At 35.4% G+C, this 15,656-nt stretch overlaps 1 protein-coding gene across 4 annotated transcripts in view; it reads right to left on the bottom strand.

Moving 5' to 3' along the window:
* CTTNBP2 (cortactin binding protein 2) overlaps positions 1-15,656 on the bottom strand; it is a 96,504-nt gene that overhangs the window by 14,281 nt on the left and 66,567 nt on the right. For all 4 annotated transcript variants that reach the window (XM_068932587.1, XM_068932600.1, XM_068932592.1 and 1 more), the window contains exons 9-16: positions 12,670-12,787; positions 9,894-10,169; positions 8,843-8,938; positions 8,345-8,424; positions 7,108-7,194; positions 6,929-7,028; positions 2,975-3,127; positions 2,502-2,689 (exon numbers count right to left, since the gene is read on the bottom strand). In XM_068932587.1, the coding sequence (XP_068788688.1) occupies positions 2,502-2,689; positions 2,975-3,127; positions 6,929-7,028; positions 7,108-7,194; positions 8,345-8,424; positions 8,843-8,938; positions 9,894-10,169; positions 12,670-12,787 (1,098 nt within the window). The remainder of the gene's footprint in view (positions 1-2,501; positions 2,690-2,974; positions 3,128-6,928; positions 7,029-7,107; positions 7,195-8,344; positions 8,425-8,842; positions 8,939-9,893; positions 10,170-12,669; positions 12,788-15,656) is intronic.

The following is a 15,656-nucleotide window of genomic DNA, read 5'->3' as shown; positions in this document are numbered from 1 at the left end:
GTCTTCATCCTAATCCTCGGATTATCCTCTGGAATAGTCTGAATTAAATGAAGCATTAAAAGACACACTAGGGATAGTATTTGCCAGCACTGAAGTCAGAGTTTCTTGAACTACTAACACAAAGTCTGTAGGTGAACAATTTAATTTTAATGCAGAAAAACATTCAGACTGTCTCCTATATATACTAATATGCTAAAATAAGGGGGAAAGAGCTTTTAATCTGGAAATATGAATACTAAGGACAAACAAAGTATTAGGATACAAGAGCAAGGATCTTTGAAATAGCTGGCTGTTCAAATGATAAATGTGGTTTTACTTTGTCTTTGATTTTATAACAGATTAATCTTTCTTCTATTTTTAACATTAGAATCCACCATTTTCAGACCCACACCAACTGGCATTTGAGATTACATATGGCACACGCATGGAGGAAAAAAAAATATAAAATGTGCTAACACACTGGATATTTGTATACCTTATTTAACTAGGGAAGATACAGGAAGAGATATACGGCTTTTTTTCTCCCCAAATATCCACCATGAGCAAACACGCTTTAGAGAAAAAAAAAAACTTAATGAGATGATTACCCAAACCCTATTCAGCTTCAGTAAGAGGTAGAAACATGTTACATTCTCAAACTCTAAGCTAAACAGTCCTCTAAGGCTGAGGACTGTTTTTAGCCTCAATAAAATTACCTGAAAATGACATCTGTTAACATGATGCTGCAAGTTCAGGTAGCCACAGTAGTTTGGCAGAATAAGTTTGATCCAATCTTATCCTTTGACCAAGTCGAGTTGCCATCGCTTCTCCAATTGTCTGCACATTGCACTGCTGTATTTCTTGGCCCTACGCTCAACTGAATATAGTCCCTCTCTCTGATCTTGAATGATCTAGGATCAAATTGTTCCTTCTCCTTTTATAAACAACTTTAGATCACACTTCAGATTTTGTCAATGGAGGCTGGAGAATACAACCTTTCTAACCTTTCTCCTCAAGAGGATGGAAGGGAATTCTGCTGCATGCTTGTGTTGCACTGTCCTCTGGCCTGTATCTCATTCCAGCACTATGGTGTAGCTTCAAGAAACCAGCCTCTACTGTCCCCTCTTCTGGCCTACACATAGTTGCTATCCCCCATCCTTTGCCAGGCTTCTGGAAACCATTCAGACCCTCAAACATACAAACACTCATAATGATTCCTACTCACTAAATATTTATAGCTCCTGGAAAAAACTAAGCAACATTTCATAGAGGGAAAAAAGTACTTAAAGATAAATAGCTATGCACCTGAAAAAAAAGTAACCTGAGAAATGCAGTTGCTTTTCCTGTTTTTCAGAGTGCTCTGTTAGGGTTCCACTGATAAGACTTTTCATGTTATTCTTTCAGAGCAAGAATTGGAATACAGGATATAAATACAAAATATCTAGGAATATTTCTAAATTTCCTCATTACAATAACTGAAATGTTCAGGTGCCACAGATTTCATTTTTACAATCTCTTTAAGTCACTAAACTTCACAGATGTGGTGCGGGGTAGAAGAGGTGACATCCTCAAGGGCAGTCAAGACACATGTACAGCTGTACACTTAGAACCAACAATAAGTCTGTTGTTCCTGACCAGGACTCTTTACTAATGACAGTTTTTTTCTAGTCCTAGAGTAATTTCCTTTTTTAAGCCTGTCCAAAACTCTGCTGCCAAGATCATCTTCCTTTGCAGCTGTTCTGATTAACTCCCTCTCCCTAACACTAACACACAGTGTTAGGCTCCCTCAGCCTAACACTGCCTGACTGTCTGCAGTAGCTGCTACATAGCTTTCAGAATTCCACAGTTCTGCTTTTGCTCACATCTTTCTTCTTATTTCCCATACCTCTGTTTATTTATGTAAAAACAGTTACCTGTCTTTCCTATCTTCTGGTCTCTTGTTCCAGCTTTTGCAGACCTATCAGCTCAGAACAACCTCCCTTCCTACAGATACATTTTCAACTCTCTTCCTTGAATTGCTTATGAAAACTCTTTTTGCTGCATAAAACTTGGACAATACAAACATTACACACAACTAGCTTATTTTAGAGGTATAGAACAAATTCACTGAGAAAAGAGATTTTACATTTGCTGAACAGATTTTTATTGTAGTGCTCACACAGAAGATGAGAAAAAAATACTGAAGGATGCAGCGGATATGCAGGTATCCATAGCGTTATTATTTGCAGCCTGTCTGTATATTTATGACAATCAACCAGGGCCATCTTCCTATACGAAGCTGAGCACAAAATCTGCAGATACACAACCCATTTATTCTTGAAATAGATATTGTATTTGTTTTGCTTATTTGAATGTAGCTTTTGGTACAAAGTTAGTATTCTCACTGTTTTCAGTAAAAAAATGGAAGAATGCTATTTTCCTGAGCTACTTAGTTACCCACTCAGCTTTTGACAGTATCACTGAATACATTTTACAAACTTGGTGATGGACAAAATACTGAAGCTGATTCTAGTTGTTCTTACCTTGTTTATAACTTTTCTTCTTAAAAACCTCTGAAGTAAGCCACGCATTGGTTCCCCATCCCACCGAAGTTGAACCCAACGGAAATGTTGCTGAACCAGCAGGTCAGAGCCATGAAGATGACACTTTGAGATTGTCCCCAATAAAAAGCAGTTCTCATGAAAGTAAAAGGCATCAGAAACTCCATTTGCTAAAAATGAACCATAAAACATTCAGCTGAAATATTCAAAGCTTCTAAGTGATTTTACACAAAGGCAAGAACCATTGACATAATTAGAAAGAAAAAAAATTACAAATAAATGAAATATAGCATACTTAGGGTATGCTATATTTGGCTGAGAATAGCTACGTTTGCAATAATACATAAAAACGGAACTAGTGATGTTTTTCTCCTCTAAGTTCTCCATTTGGTATGTATTATAATGCAACTTGTACTATTGTAAAAACATTTCTTTATCCCAAATTCTTTAAATACCTCTTTGAATAGTGCAAGGATTTTCCGAACTACGATTCTCAAGAGGTGCCAGAAAATCTCCTAGTAATTCAGATAAAGAAGCTCTCTCCAGATTTTCTAAAATCACAATGGTTGTCTTGATTACAGGAGGCTGTTTAACTGGGACCAGACAAGCTGAAATATATACATATAAATATATTTAAAAAACATACATTAATGTCTACTTAGGAAAATTCATTTTTATTTGTATATATAGATTTTACCACTGAGCACCATCACTTTTTTTTCTCCTTCTTAATATTTTCACGGAAGCAGCCAGACCATAAAATATATTTAAAACCAGAAACATAAAATCAAATAATGGAAAGAATATTATATTGTACAGTAAGAGAACAAAAAGTGAAAGCTAGTATTAAAAAAAGAAATTCTGAAATGGTTATCGGTCCTCATATACACACAAGATTTCAGCACACTGAAAATAAACACAGCAGAAAAGCTAGCAGGCCAAAAGTATCTCTGGAAACATTTCTTATCATTTGGTGTAATACTCTTAAACGTTTAACACAAACTCTTTACACCATGCAGTGATCAATGGATTCAGAATATTCCATGTTCATAAAAAACTTAGATTCATTTTGTGAGACTGCCTACTTGTTTGCTACTGCCCTCTCTTCAGAACTTGCTTCTTGAAGAATGACCCAAATAATCACAGCTAGATGGAGACACAATTACCAGTAGTAGCTCCTGAACCTAACAGGTATTAAATAATACATATTTCATTTTATCACATTCCAAATATTCTCATTCATTTTTTCTCATTTCAACATCTTATGGCCTAGAAAGATACTACCTTTGCAGACGTTCCTAGAACACAAAATCCCAGAAGAAGGCTTCTGCAATATTAATATTAAACAAAACGCTTGCCTTGAGTATATTGCACCTCGCTTTGTTCCAGAACCTTTTGAATGGATATTAAAGACTTTCATTAAGGATAAAGTTGAGCAACAGGGCAAAATCAGAATAGGTAACATATAAGAACATATGAATCATAGTTACTATGTGGGTAATTAAAAAATTAATAATAATTTAATGGGTTAAAATCAGAAGGGGCCACAATCTTCATCACAGAATACAAAAAGCACAAGCATATAAGGAGTCTGGAAGAAGTAGGTCTATCACGTTGTGCAGTCTTCTTGTTTTGTTTAAGAAAAATAAAAGTTGCTAGAGAACAAGAAAGCTCTCTAAATACATGACATATATACAATAGATGTAAACATTAGGGCTCAGAAATAGCTATTTAAAATAAATAAGCAAATTTAAAATAAAACACTGTCAAGAGAGCAAACATACAAACCGCACATTAAAAATCCAGGCTGGAGATCAGGTTTTAAACAAAGGAATGGAGTCTGGAACAGGCTTTCAACAGGAGTCATTTGAAAATGAAGAAAAAAAAGAAAAGAAGAGGGAGATCTGCCTAATTTTTAAAATGTCTCATATGTTAAGGGACTGTGAGACAGTTGCCCCATGCAGTACCTAGACAACTCTGACGCTCTCTCATTAGAAGAGATCACTTTCGCATGCATCCAGAGAGCTTATGAGGTTCTTTGACAGGGACACGAGATTGCATGCAAGGTCTCAGAAGTCAAAAAGAAAAAATAAGAAGCCTTTTCTTAAGCTCTGAGCTGAGGTTTTTTCCAACTGACAATCCCCCTAAAGCTTTGGCTCACTGAATTCCTCTGGTTCATTGAAGATCAGCTGGGATTGGAAGCTTTCTCATTTTTGCAGCAACTGTATCTACAGCAACTGTAGCTTATGAATGCAATTTACTTATGTGCAGTTTCCTAAGTATTACTGCTGTGTTTTACTAAGAAGATATAGCTGGGCAGCAGAAAGGATGGTTAGCTGTTTACCAAGTCCTAAATACTATCCTCTTGGTTTGATGGAACCATTTAGAGAGGGAGAGAGCACTCTCCTAGGGGAGAAGATGTAGCCAAACAATGGGGAAAGGGGTAGGCAGAAAAATGAGAGACTCAACCAGCCACACACTGCTGTAACGCAAGCACAGACTATTAAAAAACATATGTTGCTGACACAAAGTCAAGCTTCCAAAAGAAGCAGCTTTCCTAGGGACGCAGAAGCTAAATAAGCAAATAGGTAAATAAAACAGGTCATGAATGATTTTCTGGCCTGCAGGCCAAAAATCAAAGCCCAGCTAAATTCTGACTAAATATTCTCTTCTTCTTTCCTAGTAACATAGTGACATTCAAAATGCCAAGCAGGAATAATCACTGATACATGCTATCCTCCAAATTGTGATCAGGATTTTCTGGAGGAACACAAATTAACACGGAATAAAATAACAGACAGAGTCGAACACTGCACACCATTTCGCCTGTTCTAATAAACCATTTGAGTTAAGACTTCAAAGTCCTGTTGGTCTTTCTGATCTGTCCATACTGAGGAGATAAAAAAAGGAAGAGGAAGATCATCTCAAAGCTTTGGCTGTCTCAGGGTTTCAACACTGCAGCACATGGGACTGCATCAATAGATTTACTAGTTTCAAAAGCCTGAAGCCCAGCCTCAATACAAAAAGCGAAGCATTATTAACAAAATTATGTTTCAGGAGTTATCATTATGCTATTATTAACATGAACGACCATACTGCATGAAAGGTAAAGTCAAAATCCTAGAGCTCTAGAAGAGGCCAGAATAATAAAAGAGAAAGGGTCCAGCATTTTTCAGATGAAGGCTGAATGCTACCAGGGTAAGATTCAAACTATACTGCTTGGTTTTGTTGCTCATTGACCTCCCTCCCAACGCTCTTCAAACCCCAGAAAATTAACCCTTACATAATAAAGATGGAAAAAATAAAAGAAAGCTGCAATGGGGCAAAATTAGCTATAGAGTTGAGATCTGCTTTCAAACAGCAAAACTGTATTTGAGCCAAAGTTGACGTGAAAAGTACCCAGGAGAACAAGTATTGCATCTCTCTTCAGCCTCTTATATTATCACCGTATATGTAGAATATTGTTAATACCATGGCCAAAAAAAAAAAAAAAAATCAGAGCTCAAATGCATGAACAAGCCCTCTAGAGAAAATTTTGTTTTGCCTCTCACTTTTAATATTCTATTCTTTTTTAATGCTCTTCTTCCTACTTTTGCCTGATGCATGTCCCCTCGTTCTTCTGGTTCCTTACTTAATTTGCCCATTCTTCTTGTCATTCATCTTTGGCTACTCTGTCTTCTCTCATTTTTTCGTTCTTACCAATTATTCATCCTGACCTTTTAAAGGCACAGTCTATTGACCGCTCTGAGACTCCTTAATTGTGCAGCACCCACATGATGGGACTTTAGCCTTCAGGTGGCTATTCATATCTGTTAAGAGAAAACTCTTCACTTTACACTAACAGAAATTCAACTTTGCCCTGCAGAATACACACACATTAACGTTTGTCTCCCTGGGTGCCCCCCACAACTGGGCTCAGACTATATAAGTATTTAGTAAATAAGTATCGAAAGCAAGTGATCCAGCTTTTTAATTACTTTTTCACTGCTCCTTGGATTCCCAAAGAGATCATAATTATAACTTACCTTTTCATAAGATTTTTTACATTAGAACAGCTACAATAAAGCAACAGTAGTCTGTCATTTCTGATGCGGTAGATCTGAACCTTTGCAATCAACTTAGAGGCTCACAAACAAGGGGAACAAGGAATGAGACAGAAGAAAACATATTAAAAACTATTTGTTTTACATAAGTGGCATCAACTGTAGAAAGAACTCCCTACTGAATTATCACATTTAGTTCTACCTCCACTTAGACTCTTATCATTATTCCCCAAGTACCTGGAAAACTATAGCTTCTGTTAAAACATGCCCCACTCTTTGCAAAATGTTTTAACATATTTCTTGTGTTTGTATCACCAAAAACATGCCTAGAGGTTAACAAAATTAGTCCTGTTGAAATAATCTTACCACTACTGATGAACAATTCTGCAAGCTGCTCCTTGGAGAAACCAGCATCCACTTCAACTTTAACTATTTCACATGAGAATCCTGCAGCCACTTGTTTTTGCTGTGTTGAAAATTTATAGATTTAGTGAAATGATAAAATACTCCAATTTTCAAACTAATTGATATGTTTGTGTTAATACCTTCATGCAGACCGCTATCTGATGTGCTATATAGTCTTGCAAACTTCCTTCTGGACCATGGAAGATGACATTACGGTACTGTTCAACCTGTAGACAGACAATGAATTATATTTGAAAGTAGACTTAGATCTACTTTAGACATAGACTTGGATATTTTTTAGCCAGATGTGACAAAGCACACCTAATGGAGGTTGAAGTTGATAACCCTTACTACTGATAATCTTATATATTAGATTCAAAATAGGCAGTGTTTGTATACTACAGCTTTGAAATACTTTCATAAAGGAAGACCCCAATTTATAAAACTATACAAAAAACTATTCTGTAATTACACCAGTCACTAAAACTTGAAAAACTGGGGTGTCAAGGATGTGTTTAAGAGTCACAAACAAATATTTTCTGGATTTGGAATTAGACTAGACCTTAAAATCAATGAAGAGAGTAGTATAAGTCAGCGCCAAGGACTCAACATTATTTTCAACTTAACTTTCAACTGTATTTCCAGTTGAAACGGGATCATGTTACCAATACTGTAGAATAAAAATGGATTTTCACTGTCTTCACTGTAAAATTACTTCAGTTATAAAAATTCAATACTTATGAATAAGCAGTTAGGGAATACACTCAAGTCATTGTTCAGCTGCACATTGCTGAATATAGCGGAAACCTATGTCACACAGCTGTTATTCTAACAACATAAAATAGTATCAAAGGACACAGCAGAATTTATGCACATTTTAAACTAGTTCTGATTTAATTATCTATGCTAAAACAAATGATCTATGAAAGTTAAATCATGTTACTCAATTATGCTTACATTTTCAGATATTAAATAACTTGTAAGAGTCATGGGCTTATACATAAAGCTGATAATAAAAATCAGGTCTCAACTGCTTATGTTAATAACTTATTCTAACTTGCTTTTCCATCAAAAACTGGAATGAAATAACTTTGGAAAGAAATAACATATCACAGAATTTTTAATATATTTTGCTAAGCAGTTCAGGCAATCAGATGGCATCTATTCAAAGAAGAAAGTTAATGCCTTCATGTGACTAAATTTACTGGAGGAAGCATGAGAGAGCTTTATTTTAAAATAATCACTTTCATCCCTTTTTTTTTTTTTAAACTTTGACATTCTTTCATAGAGCAGAAGATCAGTATTTTTAATCAGCTCTCTTAAAGAAATGTTTTCACATATGAATAGCATGTGGAGAGAAGCTAGCTTAGTACTTACCAAGCGGAGGTAATTCTGAAGTGTCTGAAGATGAATCATAGATGCATAGGTCACACTATTCAGACAGCCTTCTTGAGGTCCTTTAAAAGGAGATAAGCAAATAACTTGTTAAACATTCTCACATTTATATGCATTTATGATAGACATACATGCTTTTCATGTAGTGTCTACAGTAACCTCCTACAACTACAGGCTATGCAAATCCAAAGGATGAAGAAATTAAAGGCATTCATCTAGCAACATAGATTCATGGGTATCTACGACATAAGTAAAATGGATGTTATTATATAATTGAAAGAGTATTAGGGGTTTTATATGCCTCCACATTTTATACACTTTGTAGGTCGTTTTAATCTAGTTAAATAATTTAACTATCCAGATATATTTCTGAGGACCAAACAACACTGAAAAGCAAAAAGAGTAGCAAATGCCTCTCAAATTATATATCTCATGAAGCATTTTAATGTTCAAAATGGAAAACTACAAACTGAAAATTACCTAACAAAAACACTGTGATATGCTCAGCTCTGTTCCTCTTCAAAAAGTCCCATGGTGGTTGGGAAAAAATCTGGCCTGTTGACCATGAAATGTTTCCTGTTTAAAATAAATAAATAAATAAGACATTCACTGTGTCTATATGAAGTGTTCCACAGTCAAAGCCTATTCACTTTCCCGCAAAGATTGAGTGCATACACCAATTCGACAAATAACTCAATCTTATCTACTAAATCATATGACTGATAATACTGATGTTTTCTGCTAATGAAGATAGAAGTTTAATAGGCAAGCTTGCAAGGAATATTCACAGGTAAAATACTTACATTACACTTTGGATAAAACAAGAGAATCTGTGCAGTCAAGTATGAATAGTGTTTTTTTGGTTGGTTGGTTTGGTTTGTTTTTTTAAGATGAAGCACACAAATTTCCAGTATCCTATGCAACTGTTAGTAGTTCCCAATTCTGGGCAACTTTCTCATTATTTAGATTCTTTTTAAAGATGTTTCTGTTTTACCTTGATAAGTGAAGTTACATAAACCAGGAGTTCTTCTGCTCAACCTATATTTAGGAAACTCAGTTAGGATTTACTGTACAGATTTAGTTTTCTGTTTAACTGGTCCTGTTTCACATGTAAAACAGATCCCTCCTCTGGAGTGCTAAACTGAGTAAAGGACTAATTAACCTAGGACCTACATCGTGGTCCCAGAGATGATATTAAAATGCTTAATCCATTATACCGCCCACACAGCTGAAACTAAAGAATGCGATCACGCAGGCAATGTTCTATGTTTCATAGGTAGTATCTTTCTTACAAAAGATCCAGAAACCTAAAATATTTTTATTGAATTCTACTCCTTTACAGTAAGCAGTACTTAAAGAATAAGTAACTTTGAGAATAAAAATGTTTTATTAAATGTACGTAGTCACGACAATACTGATCAAGCAGCTGTCACAAGTAGTTTAAATATACTTAAAACTATGGAATAAGATTTCACAAATTCATGAAAACCCTAATAAGTTTTGCTTCTCTTTATTACACTAATATAGATACCTAGTTTGACAGATAATATACTGCTTGCACTGAGGCCAATGCTGGATTCCGCAGCACTATTAAGTGACAGGTCTTCTAGGCTCCTCCATCCATCAGAAGTGATTGCTTGAAAATGGTTTGTCACTGCCTGACATACTGCTTTTGAAAAATCATCCCATGATGTCTGTTTGCGTATATTTAAAGCGCATATTGTGTTTTCTGTATCCAATTCCTCTGTACCACAATGGGCTGGTTCAATGCCACTGACTGAAATCCTTACAGGTATGTTAAGAGCATCTGTTAAAAAATAGAAAACTGAAAATAAGAAAAACTGCAAACTCAATAGAAACCCTATTAAATACCAATAGGATATAACATTGCAAAGGAAAGTGATTACATAACTCCTGCTATGGAAGAGTCAATGTAAAAGCAGAGCACGGATCAATACCAGACCATCAGAGCACTGACGAAAAACAAATATCAAAGTACCAATTATTACATTAACACATGAGTATTATTATGTTCACTTAATAATTGTTCACAAAACTTAAATAATCTTTGATTTCCTCTTTACAAACTATTTTCCTATGTTTTAAGAGAGATGGTGCATAGTTTCTTGATGTTCAGTTTATTGTGGTTATACACACTTTTAATCATCAATACAGAAAGCAATTTTTTAGCTCCAGGATACAAGTGGAGAAGGCAGTTAGCCAAGTCAAATATTTTTAAATAAGGAGCTAAATCAGAAAATTCACTTGAAAATATATATTTAACTTGCTATAGAATAAACTGAGTATATGTTAAAAGCAGAAAGTAGGGAAGTTACATGTGCATACCAGAAACATACTAGAAAATTGATTTAATGAAATTATTTTACAACTTGCTCTGTGAAAAATGAAATACAATTTCACAGAAGCATACTGAAATCTGTATGGATCATTTAGATGACTGAGTGAAAAATGAAAAGTCTTTCTAACTTTACTGCAAGAACAATACATTTTAGATATTACTCATGAAATACAAGATAAGGACACTGTAAAAAAAGATATCAGCTTATTCTGGAAGATTCCAACATTATCTTAGTTTTGTTTTTTGAGCTCAGAAGCCAAATCTTCAGCTGATACAAACCAATGAAGCTCTGATTTAAACCTACCAGCCCACCATGGGGTGAAGATTACTCAAAGGCATTCTTCAGATGTGGGACTGTGAAAAACTTATCAAAGGCTTGCCCTTCTAAAGGCTGGACCCCCAGGAAATGGGTAATGACCATGAGAAATATAGGAGGGTATCAAGGAAAGTAGTCCCCTAAGATAGAGTTAAAGTGTATGCCTAAACTTCAGTGCAGGTGACCTCTACAGCATAGCTGGCAATCCAGGCCCCCAGTCACCCAGACCTGTTGGAGCATCCTACTGTCCTACATGCCTATAACTCCTTACAGTGGAGACCTTACTGGTTAGTGATGGAGGCAGAGGATGGTACCCCAAGTTTACTCAAAATGCAGTGTAGGCTGGTGGAGGTGTATATCCAGATCCAAGAGCAGAGTATCCAAGTTTCCACAGATTAGATGTTGTGGGGGAGAAAAACTAATTATGATTGCAGTGATGTGAACCACAGGTTTAACAAATGAAAGAAAATGGAAATGGAGTCCAAAGGTGCTGACCTGGGGAAGGGAATTGGATCCACCACCAGCCAGAACAGACAGATGTTCTAGGGTACTAAGGCTGACGAAAATAGTGCAAGCCTCAACTTAGCAGGCTACAAATTCAGCCATCAGGAATTGGCTTCAGTCTGATAGACAAGTAGACCACAGAGCAGAAGTTTCTAATAGAGATTGAGTTGTATTCCATACTGCACCTATGAGAAAATGGTAGGAACCCATATCTTATGGCACCTGAAGAGGAAATCACAATGAGCTCAGAAAGCTCCCCTACCTTCTTCATAATCAATGAACTTGATTAGCCACAGGCTTACATCCCACAACACAAAACACACAAAAAAAAGTGAAGAAATATGAAGCACACAAACCTACAAAGACAATAGTTCTGATTATGCATAGGAACAGAAAATGTAGAACTTGCTAGTGGCTGGACAAATTTCTAACCCCAGAAAAACTCTGTCAAGACCTGGAACCAGGTCAGCCAGCTCTCTTCAATTCTGAGTCCCTACTTGGAAATGATGAGGATAAGTTTTTTCCCTATGCAAAACTTATGTAGAAGGAGGAAGACGACAAATTCTGACAGAAGACTGGTCTTCTGGTAGAAGTTATTGATGCTGGAAAAAAGAAATAGCTTGATGTTTTCTCTAAAACTTGTTTTGAAGAATAAAACAAATGATCCCCTTAACAATACACAAATGACAAATAAAACTGCTATAAAATAGATTCAGATATGACTGGAAGATATTCTTAGTCTGAGCAAACACAACACCTATACACCTAGTGATTTTTCTGCAAGAATATGAAGAAAAGAGTGAAGGTATAAGGATAATAGCTTTGGAAAAAAAAATACTAATATTAAGTTCTAAAAGGATATGGATGTTTGCAGATGTGTACAAAATAATACTAGCTTTTCAAACGATTTAAAAACATAAAAATGTAAGTCATTTAATGCCTTCCAAAAAGACTTTATCATGTATTTTTTGAAAAATCTGGAGTAATAATAACTTGCTTACTTAAGGAAAAAATCTTATTTTGTAGTGACAAAAAATGTCAACTATCTTTTTAATATTTCTCATTTGTGTCCTATAAGCTCTTTACTAAAAACATTTTCTTATAGTGCTGATAGCAAATATTACTTACTTAAGTTTTCTAGGAGATGTTTGCAATCATCAGTAGCAACATCATGCAGTGTTCGATTACACTTATCTTTTCTTTCAGCCTCTAGTCCACCATGGCTACAAAGGATTTCTAGACAGTTCTGCAAAGGTAAGAACTGTATTATTCACTTGTCTGTTTGTTGCATTAAGCAGACAGTTCTACCAACAGGCATTTAGACTCCTCATTGAAATTCTTACACATGCATTAGTCAGCTCACAGAATTTCTAGATATGCGTGTTCAAATGATGTTTCTCACAGAGCTGAAAACAAGGAGTAAAAATATCTTATGGCCAATCTGAAATTCTCAAACCAAGATTCTGAAAAGGCAGAACACAGGCAGCCAGGCTTCCACAGTTCTGAAACATCAAGTGCTGATGAGTTGAAATGAGCAATTCTTAACATCTGCCTTTAGTTTAGGTATTCACATAAGGAAACAGTAGTCCAGCTAAACATGGCTTTCAAAATCTTTGCTCCAATGTTCAAGCGATATTAAAAAGGCAATTTTAAAGCCTAATACAGACAAATTATTGTGTTTATTCAGATGGCAATCTATAGAACGAGGTTCACTTAGCAGTTCACCAAGTATTAGCAAAAGAATGAGTTTCCATTATGCTTGACATGTGAGGGGTACACAGCAAAAGAACAATGATCACTAAAATCACTTTACATACTTCTTCCTTGGCAGGTAAATCTGAATTTATGCAAGAGTAGTAACAATGCAGTGAAATAATAATAGATTTATACTAAATTCAGAGCACAAATACTGAGGGGATGCCAACAAAATGATGTCTTTTTAAAAGTCAAAGATTTAAATTAAGATGTACTGAAGAAAAGTAAAACGCTTTAAAACTCATTATAGTTCATTAGAAACAAGCCACTAGCAGACAAATTTGGATTGGTACAATCATATATAATAAGAAAAAAAAATTACACAGTTCTTCCCAGAGTGGCAAAATAACCCCTCACGAAACTACATTTCAAATGTTGATTCACTTGCGATCAGAAGACCAATTAAATTCTGCTTGTTAATGTTCATCCAACCAGCAAGAATTCAGGTGGCCTGCACGAAAGCATCATCATTCTCAGACATGTCTTTCAAGAATAAATATCCATATAAAAAATCCACCATTACAAATGATACTAATTAATACTGTATTAACCTTTGGGGTTAATCATAGCAGAGATTTTTCAAACCTTGAAAAGACAAGAAGCAAGTATTAAAAATCCTGATTCAGAACAGTGGCTTCTGGAAGGTTTGGCTGCTGTTATCTATTTTGTAGCTGTTCTATTAGAAAGACATTTGTCAGGGTACCGCAGATCTTTACAAATTTCACAAACATAACAGTAATTTAAGCTATTTCCATGAGATGTAATTTTACCATATAGAGGTTCCAGCACTTGCCAGAACTTTTCAAAAATCGACTAGCTCACTAACTTTGCCAGAAGAAAAAAAAAAAACTAACCCAGAAAAACACAAGGTTTTTTTTTTTTGGTGAGGTTAGTAAGTTAAAACCATCTCTCAAATGGGTACAATGCAAAGACAGCAGAAGGGAGAGGACTGAACTGTGAGACTGAAAGTGGATAAGCAATACAGAAAAACAGAAGTAGGAGAGGAGAAAGGAATGAGGCTCTCGTTTCCTCAGGAGAATAAGTATCTATGTTGGCTCTGCTGCCCATGAAAGAGCGGCTAAGATGTTCTAGCACTATCTAGCTGTAAAGAATGGCATCTATCAGTCTTGGAAGACTATGGTGCAAATGCCAGTGCAGCATTGTTCATATGCAATGTATCATGTATTGTCATCAGTGACATGCTACAGAAAGCACAGATAAATGACTAGAGAATGAAGTGTTAACAGTACTTGAGGATGGCTATTAATACTTTTTTTCAGCTTCTTAATATCCCAAACATCTCTCTTGAGTCAATAAATACATTTAATCAAATACTATTAAATCAGCTCTCCACAACCTCAAAACCAGGAATCTAACTGCCAGCTATATATTGCCTTCATTATCTAAGAGCAGACCCTCAACCCTCAATGGAGACCTTATTAAACAGATGACTAGGAATGTGCTCAGAAACTCAAAAATTTGAGTTATTAATGAAAGGTATATGTGAATAGGTCCAGTCTCCGTGCCTTCACAGAGAAAACACAGACATCTCTTAGACAATAAATAAAACAAAACCTCACGTCAAAGTTCTGGAGAATAATATTATCGGAGCAGGAAGCAAAGTATTCCAAACAATTTAGGAATTTGCAGATATTAACAAATACCTTAAACTCCATCTAAAGTGAGATGAATGGAGGTTATCTGAAGTAAGTGTTTGCACCTGCCTAATTTACATTGGTAAAAGAACATCGACTTGGTTCCTAATGCAAAATGATGAGTAAACAGTGGCTGGTCCCTGATTAAACATAATATAACAAACTATTTCTTAAATCTGTGGCTACTATAAATTTATTATAGCAAATTTATCTGAAAAAAGTAAATAGAAATATTGAATCAGACATTTAATCAATAGCCACTTTCTAAAGTGTTGGGCTATATTTTCCTAAAATTGACTCTCTTCTGGGTTTAGTATCTTCTCTTTATCTTCTCTTTAGGCAACAGTCTCACAGTAAGATCTGACTGACGGCTGTCATTAAAAAAAAAAAATCCTTTCAACATTCCACGTTAGAAATGTAAAGCTTCTGATGTCAAACCTTTCAAGCAACATTCCATGTCAGGAAATCTTCCTATGTATAATCAGTAAGCCCTGCCAAGTCCTTCCCCATGTTATTCACAGAGGGTGAAAAAATTTAAAAGGCCTACTAAAAAGCCTGTTCAAAATATGAAATTAACCAATGTATCCAACTCACACAGATTTGTCTCTACTCTCTCCATCAGTGAAAATTGGTCATAGTTAAATTTCCTCTAATTTTCAGAGGAAACTACATCCATCTAATATCTACACTAAATAAAGGACAACC

Source organism: Struthio camelus, chromosome 1 (assembly GCF_040807025.1).
Source record: "Struthio camelus isolate bStrCam1 chromosome 1, bStrCam1.hap1, whole genome shotgun sequence".
NCBI classification, from domain to species: Eukaryota; Metazoa; Chordata; class Aves; order Struthioniformes; family Struthionidae; genus Struthio; species Struthio camelus.
This window is presented reverse-complemented; position numbering and strand designations above follow the sequence as displayed.